Genomic DNA, 16,893 nt, shown 5'->3' on the forward strand with positions numbered 1-16,893 from the left:
TGACATGTTTATAAAATATAGACAGCCTATTATATCTCTATTATATATTTAATTTTAAGGACAATTGTGTAAAATAATGTATATCTGATAAAAGAAGAATTAGATTCAAAAAAAATTACAAAGAATAAATTAATTCATTATATATATATAGATATATACTAAAAACCTATTGATTTCTATCTTTCTATATTAAAAATCTATACTAACCAGGAAAATAATAGTTTTTCAAATTTTCCAACAATAATTCTTCTATACTATAGTGATATTTTTTTTACAATTATTCAATTCTAATAGTAGTTGATTAATGTGAAGATCATGGATCGTGCACAACGCAACATGATCATAGAGAAAGCATTGGTATAATCTAATGAGGTATTTACTTTTGAGTCTTGATAAATAAAAATAGTGGAGTTAATCTCTTATTTATTTAAATGAATTAGAATTTTGGGATACCCCAAGAACCTTGATTATTTCTATCGTTTGAGTTGGTTTTGCTTGATTTATATTGAAAGTGTGCGATTGAAAAAATCATAATCTTAAGAATAAAAATATTCAATCATGCATTTTATCAATCATATAAAGTAAACGTCACATATCTAATTATGTCTTTTGTTTGATATCCGAAAATTTTGTTGCTAATTACCACTATTGTTATCACTTATCAACCTCGACTTTTATACTAATCCGCCTAGTGACTTTTACGTGCATTTTACTCGTTTACAGTGGGTTTCCCAATTTTCGCTTGCACAGGAAAATAAATGAGAGTAAACAAAAGCGATATAGTCTAATCTCCTATTTAAAGTGCACAAATGATACCCTATCTAAATTCAATTTCTATGCTAGGAATAATATATATATATAATTAATAAAGTACAGACCAACACCAAATACATGTTTCTGCCATTAGTAAACGTATCTATATGCTGCTAGAAAATGTAATTATTGGGTCAATTTTTTTTAATGATTTTGTTGCGGGATTACATGTCTCGATACTTCTGTTGGTACTATTAACAATTATAATTAATTAATCGTAATTGACTACCTAGACAAGATTAGCGAAAAATGGGAACCACCATCCCAAAGCACGAGGCTTTAGTCTAAACTTACATCAACGAGCCTCAGTCTCGTATAGGGGTGGGAAGATAGGGTTCGGGTATAGGGTACCCGATTACCCGACCTGAAAAAATCGGGTATCGGGTACCCTATACCCGAAAAATTAGGGACCGGGTTCGGGATCGGGTATTTAGGGTGGGGAAAAATCGGGTATCGGGTATACCCGAAATATCCGATTTTTTATTAAATATATATTAAATTATTTAATTAGGGTTACATTTTCAAATTTTTTTTAAAAAAATCGGGTATTAGGGTACCCTAATACCCGATTAAGGAAAATCGGGTACCCTAATACCCGAAATACCCGATTTTCACAGTTTGACCTGAAACATGCAATTTTGACCGGGTAATTTAGGGTACCCGAATACCCGACTCGGGTACCCGAGTCGGGTATTAGGGTACCCGATTTTTTTTCGGGTTCGGGACCGGGTATCGGTTTTCCACCTTAATCGGGACCGAGTACCCGATTTTTTCGGGTAGGGTACCCGATCATATTCGAATATGAATTTTAATGTAGATAAATTAAATTTCTCGTGAATTTTGATTTCGGAGGCAGTTTGATCATACAAACTTTATAGTATATTATGTATATTCATACATATGTGTATGGAATTTCTGATGAGTATTAGAGTATATGCCATTGTTACATGCTAGTTTATGTGGCACATTAACTATACGTTCTGATTCATTGGATGGATTTGTAGATCAATAGACACTTATATATACATTCACTTTTCATACCTCTTAATCTTATTCCCATGATCCTCAAATTTTGTAATATATGTATTATTATACCCCGAAGACGTACTTACGATTTTCCAAATAACCAAATACCAAAGTTTTAAAATCTAACTGAAACGAATATTTGAGGATATAAATTAACCAATAAAAAACTTGGAAGTTCAAAAATCTATTTATATATTAAAAAATATATGTATACTCGTCCTTGTTAATTAGGAATTAATTTAATTCATATATTTCGATTGATGAATGATTAGAATTATTTTTAATTAAAAGTAATAATGTATTTTTGTGCATGATGATTCTTTTGATGATAATGATTTTTTACGTATACAGGACTACTTTATAATCATTTTCACATATTACAAATGATTGGTTCATGGTTAATTGAATAAGAATTTTATTTTAGTTTATATATATATTTCTCGTTCATTACTAAAATATAAACATTAAAAACAGGCAGATACAACACATACTATTTAAATCCCATATAAATATACATGTTTATGCCCTATCATTTATAACAAATGTCAAGAAGCCCAAATCAAATTAGTGGTGTAGCACAAATCTATGTGGAATCAGTCGTGACACCTCTAGCTAATTTGATTGACTCATTGATCTATCATGGGATTATTTTATCATCCCTCATCATATCAATCCAATAAACCATCGAATCCAAAACATGATACCTGCTTTTGAATCCAATCAAATCAATCTTGCTGCGGCTGCACAACATCTTGAATGGGCATCGAAACATCTGATCCAAGAAATCCCAGTTTGCCAAATCATTCATCTCAGTGTCCACAAGCCCCTCTTTTGCAACAATTTCATTCCAAACTCCCTCCTTACCCTCCATAGCTAGGGAATACACGAAATCACCCGAAAATGTGCATTTTTCGGGCATTTCTATCCCTAGCTTGGCCCCGATAGAGGGCCAGATTTCCTTCCAAGTAAAATATTCACCGTTTATTGCATTATAAGCTCGGCCCTCCACGGCCTGCTCGTGGCGGGTAGCAGCGAAGACGTGCTGATCCGCCACGAGGCGGGCGTCGGAGGCGTCAATGTACATCTCCTCCCAACACCTCTTGGTGCCTCCAAACACAAATGGAAGGTTCAAATACTTACATATAGTCCCATAAACACATATAGTACCCATCAAGTTATAGTAAGCTCGTCTAGAGCTACCAATGATGAATCCTGGCCTATGAATAGACCAAGCCACTTTATACAATGGCAACATTTCTTGCAACAAATCTTCAAGGCCATAATAAAAATTATGGCCTATATTCACCCTCGGCGACTCCTCATTGTAGCAACCAACTTCTCCGCCCAGCAACCCTTGTAGTGAGATGTAATGTTTCGCCCCCGTCTGGAGCGAAACGTGCCTAAGGCGCCCCGCCTTTGGGAGGATGGCGATGAGGGCATTAGCCATCATCGCCCTATTCTGCTCGTAGCACTCAGGGCTATCCAGTGAGAACTGGCTAGCCCACGTGACCCAGAAAACGTGGGTCACGTCATTTATTCGAGACAACTTGTCTCGAGCCTCGCAAGAGTCTAGGAGGTCACACGACACGAAGTGGTACCTGCGATGGCCACCACCGCCGATGGTGGCCATCGAGGTGTCCGGCCGACGGGCTACTCCGTACACCTTCCAGCCACGCGAAAGCAGTCTTCTGGCTAGCTCCTTCCCCACAAGTCCTGTCGCCCCAAAGATGGCTGCTACATTTGCATCTTTGGAAGCCATTATTATTTTTTCTTTTGTTTTGGGCTCAATGCAGCTAATTACCTTAATAAGTGAAGGTGATTATATATACTAGTTGTGTAACATGAAGCATTAATGGCAGCTTCAAAAAGGAGTAAGTAGACTGCCTTGATTATATAAAGATATTCAACAATCAGCTCCTTGTTTATAGGAAAGATTTGTGGCTTTGGCCTTAAGAAATTGGAAAAAGACTAGTTGTAGATGGGTAGGACTACTAATTGATATACATTTAGTAGAGCTATATATTACGAATCACGAAATGAAATATGAAGTAAAATGTGAGTGGACTTAATAAAGAATGGAAGCTAAGTGGAATAGTTAAATCAAGTTGGCGACTGGGAAGCAACTACTTGCGGCGTCAAAGTGGAATATTAGCCGTCATCTTGTTGGCATTTCAGTTGCAACAAATTCTTCCTCCACTTTTTTATGCCAATTGCCTCTTCTTGACTCCTCTCTCTCTCTCTCTCTCTACATATATGTATGTGTGTATATATATAAATGCCACATGCTGAGTATATAAGGACAGCCTGACGATCATGTTAGCTGATTAATTCAATTCCACTAGTCCTAAAAATATGAGTCTTGAATATTTTTTTAATTGTTAATTGGTGTTTTGTATCGTCTATTACCTGCAAAGAGCTCATTTCAAATTTCAAGTGTGTGCAATTAAATTCACTACATCTAAATTCAATTATGTAAATTAATTAGCAATTTTTTCATTTTACGTAAGTGAAATGCATGTCAGCAATACATTTTACTCCCTTCAGAAAACCTATCTATCTAGTGCCAGCACCATTAATTAATCTAAAAACATAGTGCCACTAATTCTGTACCTAAATGTTAGATGTGTTGAGTTATTTTGAAAAGAAAAATATGGTGAAATGATGAGAAATAAAGTACTAACAAATTTCTCTTAATAAAATAGACAGCAATAACGATATATATATAGTGGTGTAGGCACATAGGAACATCTAAAAAGATTAAATAGTTATCACCAGAATATCTTTATAATTTGGTGACAATTATTCGATTTTTTAATGATGTTGCTAAATACCTCCGTCCCACTGTATCTGAGACTCTTTCTATTTTGGGCGTCCCACTGTAAGTGAGACTATTTTCTTTTTGGATAAAAGTTTTTTCTTTTAAACACCTTTTCACTTACACACAAAATACATATTTCTTAATTTTCGTGCCCCAAAAAAAGGTCACACTTACAGTGGGACGAAGAGAGTAAATTTTTGTTATCCCTGGAGTAGTAAAGTTTTTTTGTTTTTTTCTTTCTTTCTGATGTGAAACAATTGTTTTTGATTGATGTTTTTGCAGACGGGCTAGATGTACGAGGCCCACATTTTAAAGCCCTTGATCTGAGGTGATAAGAAGCCCAATTCGTCAAGGCCTGTGTTTCCATGTTGAATGTAATATTCTCTCTATTTTCATGAAAAGTGGGGTTTTGTAACCTTAATATATAGTAGTTGAAAACAGAGCTCTGAAGCATACGGAGAGTATAATTCTTTCGTCTCAACTTTTAGTATTCAACTATTCTTTTTTGATCGTTCCATGTTTTAATGTTTTTTTTTTATTTTTAATAAAAACAGGTGTTATCTTTGCTCCATTTTAATTATTTTAACATTGACATAAAAAATAAATCTTTATTCTACTCACAACACATCCAATCACTTTATTAAAATTTGTGTCACTCTCATATTATGGATACTAAAAGTTGGGACATAGGGAGTATTTTTTACTAACTAAATAGATGGAGGTTTAGAATGATTTAAAACATTTAAACCACATTTATTTTGAGCCATGCATCCATTTTAATTATGATTAATTACTCTACCGATTTTAGAATCAAAATCAAATACTACTACTACTTAAGTAGTTAAGTTGAAACACGAGACAGGATAGCGGTGACAGTATAGGCAGGGAAAGGGGACACGTGGGGAACCGCTAGATTTATGGAAAATGAGGGAAATTATTAAATTACTTGAGTTTGTCTTGGACCACCTCAGGAAATGACTACAGAATTTTAATATTAAAACACCATTTTTAATAATATCATAATACAGTTTAACTTACATTATAATTATAAATGTCAATACAACCCAAAACTCATGTGTTGATCCAACTAAATTCAAAAATCAAAACTCATGAGTTGACCTTAAGTAAGTGGGTGTTTGACTGAACTTATAAGTTTTTCATAAACTTTTTAAAACAGCTTATAAATTCTTTCACAGTGTTTAGCAAAATAAGTTTTCCAAAAAATAAGTTTATTTATTTCAACTTATTTTCTTATTATTTTATAAGCAACACTCATTTTCTCTCTCTATTTTTTTTTTCTCTCGCTAACTAAAAATTATTTCTTTAACTTATAAGTTTAATTATCCAAATATTTTGACAACTTATATGCTGTTGAAAAATTACATCTTATAAGTTCTTGAAACATCTTATAAGTTCCAAGAACTTATAAGCTATTTAAAAAGGGAGTTCTCAATTCCAAATTGATTTTAATGGCAATTTTGAAAATGTTTTTAATATGAAGGTTATGAATTAAATGATTCATTCACAACCCCATCTCTCACTCACATTCTCACATATCTAATTAAAATATTTAAGCACACTAAATCATGAAAGGTTTATTTAAAATTCTATAATCTATAAAAATGTTTATTTTCTTTTTCTTTAATTTTTTATTTCTTTCTAAAATTATGGAATTCGCTTAATAATAATATATTTAATATGCATATCAAATTAAAGATCACGATAAGAGCTTTGATTTGATATATTTCATGTAAATATTTTATTTGAAATATAAAAGTTATATTTATTTAAAGATTAAAATTTTAAAAAATTCTCTCTCTTCTCTCGTTTTTTTTTTGAATAAATCTATTTTTAATTATTTTTTATTTTTAGCTTATTTTATTTGTCTTTGCATAATATTAATTTTTTCATTTTTCAATATTCAAATAAAATATATCTAATTAATTAAAGTTAATTTTTATTATATTTACAAATATGATATTGAGTTGATATCAATTTTATATATAAATTTAGAAATATAAAAATATTTCTCGTGCATTGCACGGGGTGCAAATGCTAGTTCAGTTTAATATGGCAATACATTGTAATATTAATTTCTTAAATTTGATTGAAACTAACTAATAGTGCTTGTTAATAAAAAAAAATAAGTTTAGAGCTTGTAAATAAATTCATCTCCCTCATGCGTCTCATTATTCATATTTTAAATAATTAAATGTTCAATTATAAAGAATCTAATTCATAGTATATTGCAAAATGTAATATTTTAATTCACTCATAACTCATTAAACAAACAATCTATAATAATTACAAAAAATAAAATAATTCAACGTATAAATTAAATTATAAATGCTTGTGCAATTGAGTATTAAATCAAGTACTTAAATTCATGTTTTAACTCAATTTGGTGAGCGACTTCATAAGTTGGTAAAAAAGGAGTACCAGATTTAGAAAATCAGGAGCTTCAAATTTATCCCTTATTAGTTATTAGTAGAAAATTTCGAGATCAATTTCCCTTCAATTTCGTTGAACAAATCCCGCCAACAAAAAACAGAATCAAAGATTTTCAAAGGTTCGCACATCAATGCAATTGACGGCCATAGCTTGAAAGCATCAAATTCCCCAAATTCCCCAAACCCCACCACGACTGCTCTATTCCTCCACGCGTCGCCACCAATCGCCCAACCCTTTTTTGTCCGCTTTCGTAACTCTGCATTTCAATGGCGTTTCGCCGGTTTCCCCTTCATTGACGCCTCTGATTCCCCCCTCCCCCAACAATGATCGAAAATCGAGGTCCCACTTCCTGCCTCGTTGTCGGCAACTACTGCCACGACGTCCTCATGAAGGACGGCGTCGTTCTCGCCGAGTCCCTCGGCGGCGCTGCCGCCTTCATCTCCGCCGTCCTCGACGGCGTCGCCATCCCCTCCACCTTCGTGTCCAAAGTTGGCCCGGATTTCGCCTACTCCGTCGCACGATCCCCCTCCGTTTTCGAGTCCTCCAAAACGACGGTGTTCCACGCCCATTTCTCATCGCAGGTCCAGCGGCACGATCGGGTCCTCAAACGGGTCGAATCGTGCGCCCCGATCACCCCCTCGGACCTTCCCGCCTCGCGGCGGTTCGAGTTCGGGATGGCCGTCGGCGTCGCCGGGGAAATGCTGCCGGAGACGCTCGAGAGGATGCTCGACATCTGCGACACCGTGTTCGTCGACGTCCAAGCCCTAATTCGCGCGTTCGATCCCGCCGACGGAACGGTGAGCCTCGTTCATCTGAGGGATTCCGGATTCGATCATCTGGTGCCGCGGATTGGGTTCCTGAAGGCGTCGTCGGACGAGGCGCCGTACGTGGGCGTCGAGGCGGCAAGGAAGGAGTGCTGCGTGGTGGTGACGAATGGGGAGGAGGGGTGCACGGTTTATTACCAGAATGTGGAGCAGCGGATTGCCCCCTTCCCCACCGTGCAGGTCGATCCGACGGGGGCCGGAGATAGCTTCCTCGGCGGGTTGGTGGTGGGACTCATCGAGGGGATGCCTGTGCCCGATGCCGCCTTGTTGGGGAACTTCTTCGGGTCCCTCACCGTCGGGCAACTCGGGCTGCCCAAGTTTGATTTTCGGGTTTTGCAGGTTGGTCTGTGAAATTAATCTCTCTCTCTCCGTGTGCAATTGTTGTTGATATGAATTTGGTATAGTTTTTCCTCTTTATCAGCTATTGAATTGGTTGCATACTTGCATGCATTCATAATTGTGTGATTTGAGATTATGAGAGCTGATAATTCTGGCCTATCCACTGTTTGAGAAAATGATCAAGTGAAACTAAGCTTGCTCCTCGTTGCATTAATTGTACGTTGACTTGTAATAAGCTGGCAAGATATGGGTGAATTCGTCGCTTTAATCGTCTTTTTAGGACCCTCTGCCCACCATTACTGGGCGTACAAACGTGCCATTTTCGGCCTTCTTTTCCATCAATTCTTCGGCTTGCTGCTATAGCCACACCAGCAGTTGTATTTGCGCATGCAGAGACAGAGCTTTTTCCTATCCATTGAGGAATCTATCCGAAGATGAATAAGACCCGGAATGCCCTTTCAGCGAATGGCTTTCTTCCTTCTGTTTTAGGAAGAGAAGATATATGAACCACTTTCTTAAAACATTAGGTGGCTCAGTGGATTATCGAAGATTGCCATAATAGCATATATAGAAGTATAGAACAGATCCGCACACGACCTGGCTAATCCGATTTAGCTGAATTTGTTTTAAATTTTATAAGTATAATGGGACTTTTGTGTATAGCAATTGTTGCTTCTCCAAAAATAAGCACATGTTTACCTCACTGCCATTTTTTTTAATTTAGACCTTCGGTAATTGGTAGTTGAATTCTGAGCATTTCTGCTTCCCAAATCATATGGATTTTAGTAATTAGTTTGTATAATTCCAGGCCCTTTAGCTCTCTGTTGATGTACATCTATTTCTTGGTCTGCTTCCTGTGATGATATTTGCAATTTTCATTTACTCGTACGCAAATGCACAAACAAATTTATAATCGTTTCCATGTGTGTGTGTTTCGTCTCATGTCTTCAATTTCGTGTTCTTGTCATCTTTTACACCTGGATTTGGATGTTTGTTACTTCATCTACTTGGTTTGGTATTGAAATTGTTCAGAGTTCAATGGCCTAAAAATTCACCCAAAATAGGGCATCCTTTGATGACATTAGGCATCTTGTGTATGTTGCATTATGCTTGTATTGCTACTTGACATTTTCTTTTGCTGATGGTTGTACTTTACAATTTCCTTCTAGGCAGTTAAGGATGAGCTCCAACGAAGGAGGTTGAAAATGTTCGGCCACGAGAGGCTTAACGGAGAACTAGTGTTTGTGAAGCCTATAGATCACGAGGACTTCCGTTCGGCGCTTGTTAGAGCCAAGATACTACCCACGCTTTCAGTCCGAGAATGCCAACAAGATTTGCCAAGTTCCCCTAGACTTATTGAGAATCATAACCACATCTCCTCCAACGGTTAGCCAAAGCTTTTGTCAAGCAATGCTTGTGAGGAACCGATTACATCAGGTAATCGATGAACCTCTGTAGCATCTGCCCACCACGACCAACCAACCGGGCAAATGATAAAAAGGAGGGAGGAAACAATAAACAGAAAATGCAAAAAGACTCGAAAAATAAAGAGGCGAGGAGACTGGCCAAGATCGTTCGACTCCAGGCATGTATCCTGGTAAAACTCTTTGATCTCATCATCATATATGTTTCTTGAGTTAGTAGAGGGGTAGTATCTTCATGATCGACGCGAACAAAGCAGGAAGAAACATGCAAGAATGTGATGGTTTTAGTAAGAGAGGAAAAGATGGTAGGCATGTACAGGCAAAGATAACAGTCCACCTGTGAAGCAAAAATGATGGGAGGATTGATTGTGGGAAATGCTCTTTGATGGCGCAGATGGTGCAAAAAATGGATTAATTGTAACCTTTTGCCATTTTGAAACATAAGAAACAAGTTTGGTCTTTATTTATGATTCTAGTATTAGTGTTGTTTTTTTCTCTCCTCTGTATTTTCGAGCTAGGTATTTCGAAATATACTCTCTCTCTCTCATATTTCCAAGTGCCACAAAATATGTTTGTGCATAGCTTGTAAATCATGGAGTATAAAAGAACTCATTCCACCAATATGGACAGATGATCCTATATGTCAAGCAAATTTAAATGTGTATCAAGTTATTTATGATCATTCGCGAAAAATAGTGAAATTTAACATGTGCAGAAAATAATTAAAAAAATTTATAAGCAAAATTTAGTTATTGATAATGTAATTGGAGATGTCGCACAGTGTGATCAAAGATTGGGAGGTGTTTGGTATAAAAAGAGGAGTGATTGGTGTAGAAGCTTATAATTAATAAGAAGGGAATTGTGATGTCTCGAGTAAATATTCTCGTTGATTTGCTATATCTTTGTGAATATCAAATTAAATTACAATGCAATTATACACAATTATAAGTAAGTAAATAAGTAAGCACTTCACATGCAGACAAGATCTGCACACCACATGAAGGTGGAAAATCTACACCATAGGCAGACGAAATTAAACTGAAGACGTCTCACAAATAAAAATCTTTGTGTACCTGAACTTTGCAACGTGACATCTAACAAATAAAAATCTTTGTGTACCTCAATTTTGCCACGTGACCTAAGCCTGATTAGCTAGACAATTACAATCTTTAGTCCGACCGATTGTAGGCTACAATTCATCTGTGGATGATTCTTAATTTGTTTATTAAAATTTGTTCGACAATAATTACTATCAATCAATTTTATAAACTGTCTAGGAATTGGAGATTTGATAGGAAACCAATTTGAGTGGAAAACTGTCAAAACAAAATCTATAAAAAGAGGCCAAAACCAGTCGCTTCACATACAAATTTGATCTCAAATAACATTCCAGTAACTTCCTAACGCGTAGTAGAAATACTTTGGCCCTTTTCAGAAAGTTCCTATCGACGATTGAAAGCACGACAAAATCAAACGTTAAATCTGGATCTCCACAAATTCCATACAAAGGTTAGTTGCTAACAAAAAATTGGCAGAAGATTTATCAATAGAGATATCAACTCTTTAGCTTATGTTATTGCACGTTCGGCTAGAAGTTTTGTTATTTCTTATGTGTGGATTGAGTTATTGGGTGCTGATTTTACTTTTTATGGGTGTATTTGCATTATTTTTCAATAATACGTTCTAGTTTTTATTTTAATACATCTCAGACTTTGCTCATTAACCACGTATAATTAGGTAATAGTAATACGTTAATATTAAAAGTACATGTCATTTATGTAAAACGTTAATATTTTAAAATTTTACTTGATACTAATTTTTAAAAATTCCTTCGTGGTATGGGTAAAATTGGAATTGTGAAGTATAATTTTTAGTCCAATTTGAGTCCACACACCGCATCTCCCCCTAACTTTTAGGCGAATTTTTGGGCCACAACCTTTTATGATTCTCTTCCGCGTTAAGAAAATATTTTCAAAATCGCCCCCTTTTGAGCCCTAATTTTTTTCGAATTAGGGGTTCATCATCGATCATTTTCGGAATTTTCGTGTTTATCTTCCTTTGTCTCGTCGAGATTCTTTGTTTCCTCAAATATAGCTCGCTATTTATTGTCAAATAATTGGATCAAACGTCCCAATTTCTGCGTTTCTCTTTTTGGGATGTTGACCTAATCCTATTTTCTACTTCTGCTATCAATGGGATTTTCACTGGCTTTGCCGTTGCCTTTTGTGATTGTACCGTGAAATGTGAGGTGAAATCTCTCTTGTTATGGGATGATGTATTTGTAGATAGTTGTATGTATATGTAGGGTTATATATATCTGGAAGATGACAAGTAGGAAGAAGAAATCAAGAGTCGCTAGGAAGGGAAATGCTGAAACTCTTGCTAAAAGGGCTGGCGAAAATGGACAGAAAGCTATGAGAAATGCGGCGGAAGCGTTTGCTTCGATGTCGCTGGGGGAAGCTCCGACTAGGTCTTCAGAGATCCCTGAAAAAAGTGCAGTGATGGAGGATCAGAGCACGACGTGTTCGAGCTCTAATGGGAGTTATGAAATGGGTTCGAGCTCGAGCTCAAGCTCGAATGCTTCGGATATATTCGGTTTGGGGAATGGTTTCCTTCAAGATGAGTTTAAGCAGAAAAGTAGGGCCAAGATGAAGAGAGTTGTTGCTACTGCCGGAACTGTGTCGACTATGCTGGGGAAGGACTATGTGAGGTCCCTGCCGAAGAAGGGCGCTTCGAAAACCAACGGTTTTTTCGAGCAGAATTGGAGCAAGGAGGAGGCTGAACAGTTCCTGTGCTCGATGCTTGGAGATGACTGTGAATTAAGCCTGGCTGTAGTTAGTGATGTATTGTGTGAGTTGCTTGTGATCATGTGTCAAAAATTTCCTTTGCTATTCTTTGGTTTTTGTTCCTATCTTGGAGGATTTGTTATGGGTTAGCTTTGCGTAATACTTATCTGATATAAAGTATCTTAGATTTTAAGATGAGGATGTGATCCCTGCATATACTGGGAATGTTAATAGTGGGTGAGGTTTATTGGTTAAATACCAAACTGTGGAAGAGGTGACACTTTTGTTTGAATGGAAATAGGTGCTTTCTGGGGGGATAGGGATTGTAGCTTGTGCTTAAGTGTGTGTTTTGGATAGATCTAGATTGTTTGTATCCTAAAATCATCTATACTTTTGCAGGTCAGTGCGGATATAACCTAGATAAGGTGAGCGGCACTAGTCCTCTTTTTCTTTGCCTAATATTTTGTTTTTAAAAGTAAATCTGCTATGTGTCTCTCTCTTCCCCTCTCTACTCTGTGATACGATTTTTACATGATAAATCAACTACTTCTGTACTGCCTTTTCCTTTTGATGTATAGGCTGTAGCTAAAATCTAAGTTTCAATTATATATGGGTTTTTTGTATGCCGTTACTATTTTCAGGCTTTGGACACGTTGCTTGAATTATCAGCTTCCTCAAATGAGCAACCCAGTGGCTATTATGAGTCTACTAGCAGTGAAGATACGCAGTATCTTCTTGAATCAAGTGAAAATGTATGCTAAATCTGATTGTCTTTTATTTTTGCCAGTCTTTGTTAGGATGCACCAATCTTCGTAATTGTCATATGTTATTCTCAATGGCTCGTACGGTACTGGTCTGGTGAGCATGCTCAAATACTTTGCTTGTAGCATAATAGGGCATCCTACAGTAGGTTAAATTGTTTTAGAATTTAGAAGTGGATGAAGTGATAAATATCATAATTTAGTGCTGTGTTGCAGGTAGTTGATGGAACATCTGACTCAACTTATCGTTCATCATTTGTTGAACCTGACAATGTGTGGTTTTCAGGAGATCTATTCTGGTAATGGAGTTGTTCTGTTTGTTTATGATCAATATCTTGTTTTTGTACCCCCAAGTTAAGTGCTTTATCTGTTCCATTTGTTGGATCATAAACTCTGAGTACAAAATTCATAGACTAAAATAGAAAAGTGCCGGTAGTTCTCTATAAGAACAATGAATATAAAACCAATCTACTTCCTGAATGTATGATGGGGCAAATTTGACTTTAGAGTAATTTCTATTCGCAGTATTAATTCTCTTGAATAAAGTATTCCTTATTTAAACTACTTTATTCTGGCTCTTACATGGATTCAAAATGAATGAATAAGTTCATTGTGCTTTCTTTTACCATCTTATTCTGAAACACATTTTCCCTTGGATTACCCATAGACCAATTTACTAGGAAACATATGATCTTTTCAGAGGGTGGGCTTTTAACGAAATAGGAAACTTCTGCATTGGAGATAATTGAAGCATTAAATATTGTGAAAACGGAAAAGAGGCAAAATTTGTATGTTCCCCAAGTGATGGAAAAGCATTATACTAGGATAATTACTAGTTTCAGCATGTGGAAGTTTATCTCCTTACTTAATGGATGCATTTAAGCATGGTTAGAAGCTTAACTGGATTGCTCATTTTTATTGCCTCAGGGATAATTCAAAAATTTCTCAATCCAGTGGGTCCTGCCACTCATCAGAGAAAGTAGTTTCGGAGTCGGAACTTCCTCAGAAGGTGTTGCAATCCTTGTTTAATATGCCCACTCCTAAGGCAGCCGAACAAGAACCTAACAAAATGAACTGGAGAAACATAGTTAAGAAAATGGTTTCCCTTGGTCAAGGATTTACAGATGATGAAATTGAACAGAAACAGCAGCATATCCATGGTACTTACAAAAAGTCTGATAAATATGTTTGCTGGTTGGCTATATTCTCTCTTAATTTTTTTATTTTTTTGGTTATTGCTGATGCATATTGATTTTTGTTCTCTGCTGCTGCATCAGTTCCCCTTTTCTGTGTGTTCTCTTGTCACTCACTCCTTATTGATAAGCTCTGCCAAAATTATGTGTTATGTCTGGCTCAAACTTAATTTAACTTCTCTTAAACTTGTAGCTAAAGGAGACGATTATCATGTGCTCAGGGAAGCTGCACACGAGCACTGGGATTCAATGAAATCGTACTATCAAAAGGTCGTGACTGCTGTATCCTTACACGACTCTATAATTTCTTTTCTGTTGTGGATCTGTTAAATCTAAGAAGGTTTATTTTGCTGCAGGCTGTTACAGCATTTTCAAGTGGGGAGAGAGCATATGCATCTTATCTTTCTGAGCAGGTATTTTACCTTAAGATTAGCCCCTATGCTCTCTCCGAGTGGTCTTCTCATTCTATTGGTGTGTGTATAGTGTATATTTTCTTAGAAGAAGGCTAGTGTCTGGGGTTGCTATTGTTTTATAATTCTATCTTGGAAGCAAACCTACAGTGTATTCCTTTCTCCACATTTGATGTTACCATATCCTTTAAGCAATTCCTTTAAATAATGCTTTACCTTCTAAAAGTTTTGGATTTAGTTGCTACATGCTTTGGTTCTTGTTTAGATGCCTCACTGCACATGTATTTAAGTGTGTATCATATTCCATTAGTTAAAATTACTTGTTATAAAGTTGTCTTCTGAAAATCCTTACTTTATGTGTGTACCACGACGTGTTTGGTTAAATCTTATGTTGCATAGTAATGTTTACGAGATCTCTCTGGATGATTGCAGGGGAAGTTGCAAAATAAGAAGGCTCGAGAGGCAGATGTGAAGGCTAGCCAGGATATATTTGCTGCAAGGTGGGGTTATTGACAGTTGAACACAGACCGACGTTGTTAGTAGATTGTTGCGCCTCACCTATTTCTAGAATTTCAGGAACAGGAGCATAGAAAACATGATAACAATTGATCTGCACGGACAACATATTAAGCAAGCAATGAAGGTTTTGAAGCTCCACCTTCTGTTTGGAGCATATGTACGATGTAAGATTCCACACCACCTCTTCTTACTAGTCAATCACCAGTTTGGAATTGGTTTACTTAAAATCCAACACTCTATTTTTTTATCTCGCATCTCCAGCTGTGAAGTTATTCAGGGTTATCACTGGATGTGGGAGCCATGGTGTTGGCAAGTCGAAGCTGAAAACCTCGGTAAGCTTGACATGTTCACTGGTTATTGAACGGTTATGCCGTAAGCGACCAACGAACATTTACAGTTACGATTGAACCGCTTCCACTGATTGATTTTCTCAATATCTGAGTGCAATTATTCCTCAAATGTCATCTATAAGGAGTCTTTCTGACCTCACTCAAACTTTCTCGACTGTGTGCAGGTCATCGGTCTTCTGCAGAAAGAAGGTATTAGATGGTCTGAGGAGAACCGTGGAACGCTACTCGTTAGGCTTGAGGGGCAGACGGATTTCAGCTTCCTCGATTCTGGTTCGGGCAGCGACTGTGATTAAACTAGGCATGTTTTTAGCACCATTTCTATATTTAACATTCCTTCCTAGTATTTATCTCTAGGAAAAGAAGTCCTTGAAGATTTAGTTGTACAATGTTAGAGAAGCAGAACTAACTCTGGTTCCAGATTAGGTTTCTAGTTTGGTTTTATATGGGCTGCAGATAAACTAATTGTAGCTGGCCATGCTACCATTGTGCCATTATTTGTATTTTGTACAAATTTGTGATTTGAGGAAATATTATTATGTAAACTCTGATTGTTGATTCGAGTATTATCCCAATTCCCAAGGGGGTTGTGATATTTGTGTTATGCGTTGCCAATTATTCTTTCAGTCCCTGAACAAGTGTCTTTCTTTCAAAAAAAATCTTAAATTTATTCTTTTATCCGTCATGAATGCATGGAAATCTGAATAATTAAAGAATTAACATCACTTTATATATATATATATATAGAATTGTGAAACATGAACACAAAAAACTCTCTTAATTATGAAGAATATCACATGTATTTATAATTCGTAGGATAAACTGAAACACTTCTATAATAGCAATAAATAGTAATTTAAGTGACAAAGTTGAGGCACCCACTTTTGTGTGGGTAGTGTTCCCATATTTGTATAAGTAGCGTATGGATAGTGTTTCCACTTTTATGTGAGTAGTGGTTCCGTCTGTGTGCGGTTATTTTTCCATCTTTATGTGGTGTAGAGGTCTCATATGTTTGTTTTACGTGCGGGTAATTTTCCCACTTTTGTGTGGATAGTAGTTTGTGTGGCTAGTGTTTCTATTTTTATGTGGATAATGATTTGGTCTGTGTGTGATTGTTTTGTGTAGGTAGTGTTCCCACCTTTATGTAGGTAGTGGTTTCGGCTACATGTTGTTTTCCTATCT

At 36.3% G+C, this 16,893-nt stretch overlaps 3 protein-coding genes across 8 annotated transcripts; 2 read left to right on the forward strand and 1 right to left on the reverse strand.

Moving 5' to 3' along the window:
• Window positions 1-2,312: 2,312 nt before the first annotated feature.
• Window positions 2,313-3,870, reverse strand: LOC130992030 ((S)-8-oxocitronellyl enol synthase CYC2). The gene has a single exon (XM_057916488.1). It carries the CDS (start codon window positions 3,596-3,598, stop codon window positions 2,477-2,479), a length of 1,122 nt encoding a protein of 373 aa, XP_057772471.1. The 5' UTR covers window positions 3,599-3,870; the 3' UTR covers window positions 2,313-2,476.
• Window positions 3,871-7,055: 3,185 nt separating this feature from the next.
• Window positions 7,056-10,377, forward strand: LOC130992033 (inositol 3-kinase). 2 transcript variants are annotated; one of them, XM_057916494.1, is made up of 2 exons: window positions 7,056-8,271; window positions 9,441-10,377. In XM_057916494.1, the coding sequence occupies exons 1-2, from the start codon at window positions 7,432-7,434 to the stop codon at window positions 9,660-9,662; spliced, it is 1,062 nt and encodes a 353-aa protein (XP_057772477.1). In that variant the 5' UTR covers window positions 7,056-7,431; the 3' UTR covers window positions 9,663-10,377. The 2 variants fall into 2 exon arrangements, with proteins under 2 accessions (XP_057772477.1, XP_057772478.1); XM_057916495.1 differs by having other exon boundaries at window positions 9,445-10,377.
• Window positions 10,378-11,595: 1,218 nt separating this feature from the next.
• On the forward strand, window positions 11,596-16,256 carry LOC130992032 (SMR domain-containing protein At5g58720). 5 transcript variants are annotated; one of them, XR_009091231.1, is made up of 12 exons: window positions 11,600-12,545; window positions 12,881-12,906; window positions 13,123-13,233; window positions 13,459-13,541; window positions 14,170-14,402; window positions 14,629-14,705; window positions 14,792-14,848; window positions 15,278-15,345; window positions 15,422-15,528; window positions 15,626-15,696; window positions 15,879-16,118; window positions 16,171-16,256. XR_009091231.1 is itself a non-coding variant. In XM_057916492.1 (11 exons), the coding sequence occupies exons 1-11, from the start codon at window positions 12,020-12,022 to the stop codon at window positions 15,908-15,910; spliced, it is 1,455 nt and encodes a 484-aa protein (XP_057772475.1). In that variant the 5' UTR covers window positions 11,597-12,019; the 3' UTR covers window positions 15,911-16,256. The 5 variants fall into 5 exon arrangements, 4 of the variants coding, with proteins under 4 accessions (XP_057772476.1, XP_057772475.1, XP_057772474.1 ...); XM_057916492.1 differs by having other exon boundaries at window positions 11,597-12,545; window positions 15,626-15,760; window positions 15,879-16,256; XM_057916491.1 differs by lacking the exon at window positions 13,123-13,233 and adding an exon at window positions 13,269-13,339 and having other exon boundaries at window positions 11,597-12,545; window positions 13,446-13,541; window positions 15,879-16,256.
• The last annotated feature ends 637 nt before the right edge of the window (window positions 16,257-16,893 follow it).

The sequence above is a fragment of the Salvia miltiorrhiza genome, chromosome 7 (assembly GCF_028751815.1).
Source record: "Salvia miltiorrhiza cultivar Shanhuang (shh) chromosome 7, IMPLAD_Smil_shh, whole genome shotgun sequence".
In the NCBI taxonomy this organism is placed as follows: domain Eukaryota; kingdom Viridiplantae; phylum Streptophyta; class Magnoliopsida; order Lamiales; family Lamiaceae; genus Salvia; species Salvia miltiorrhiza.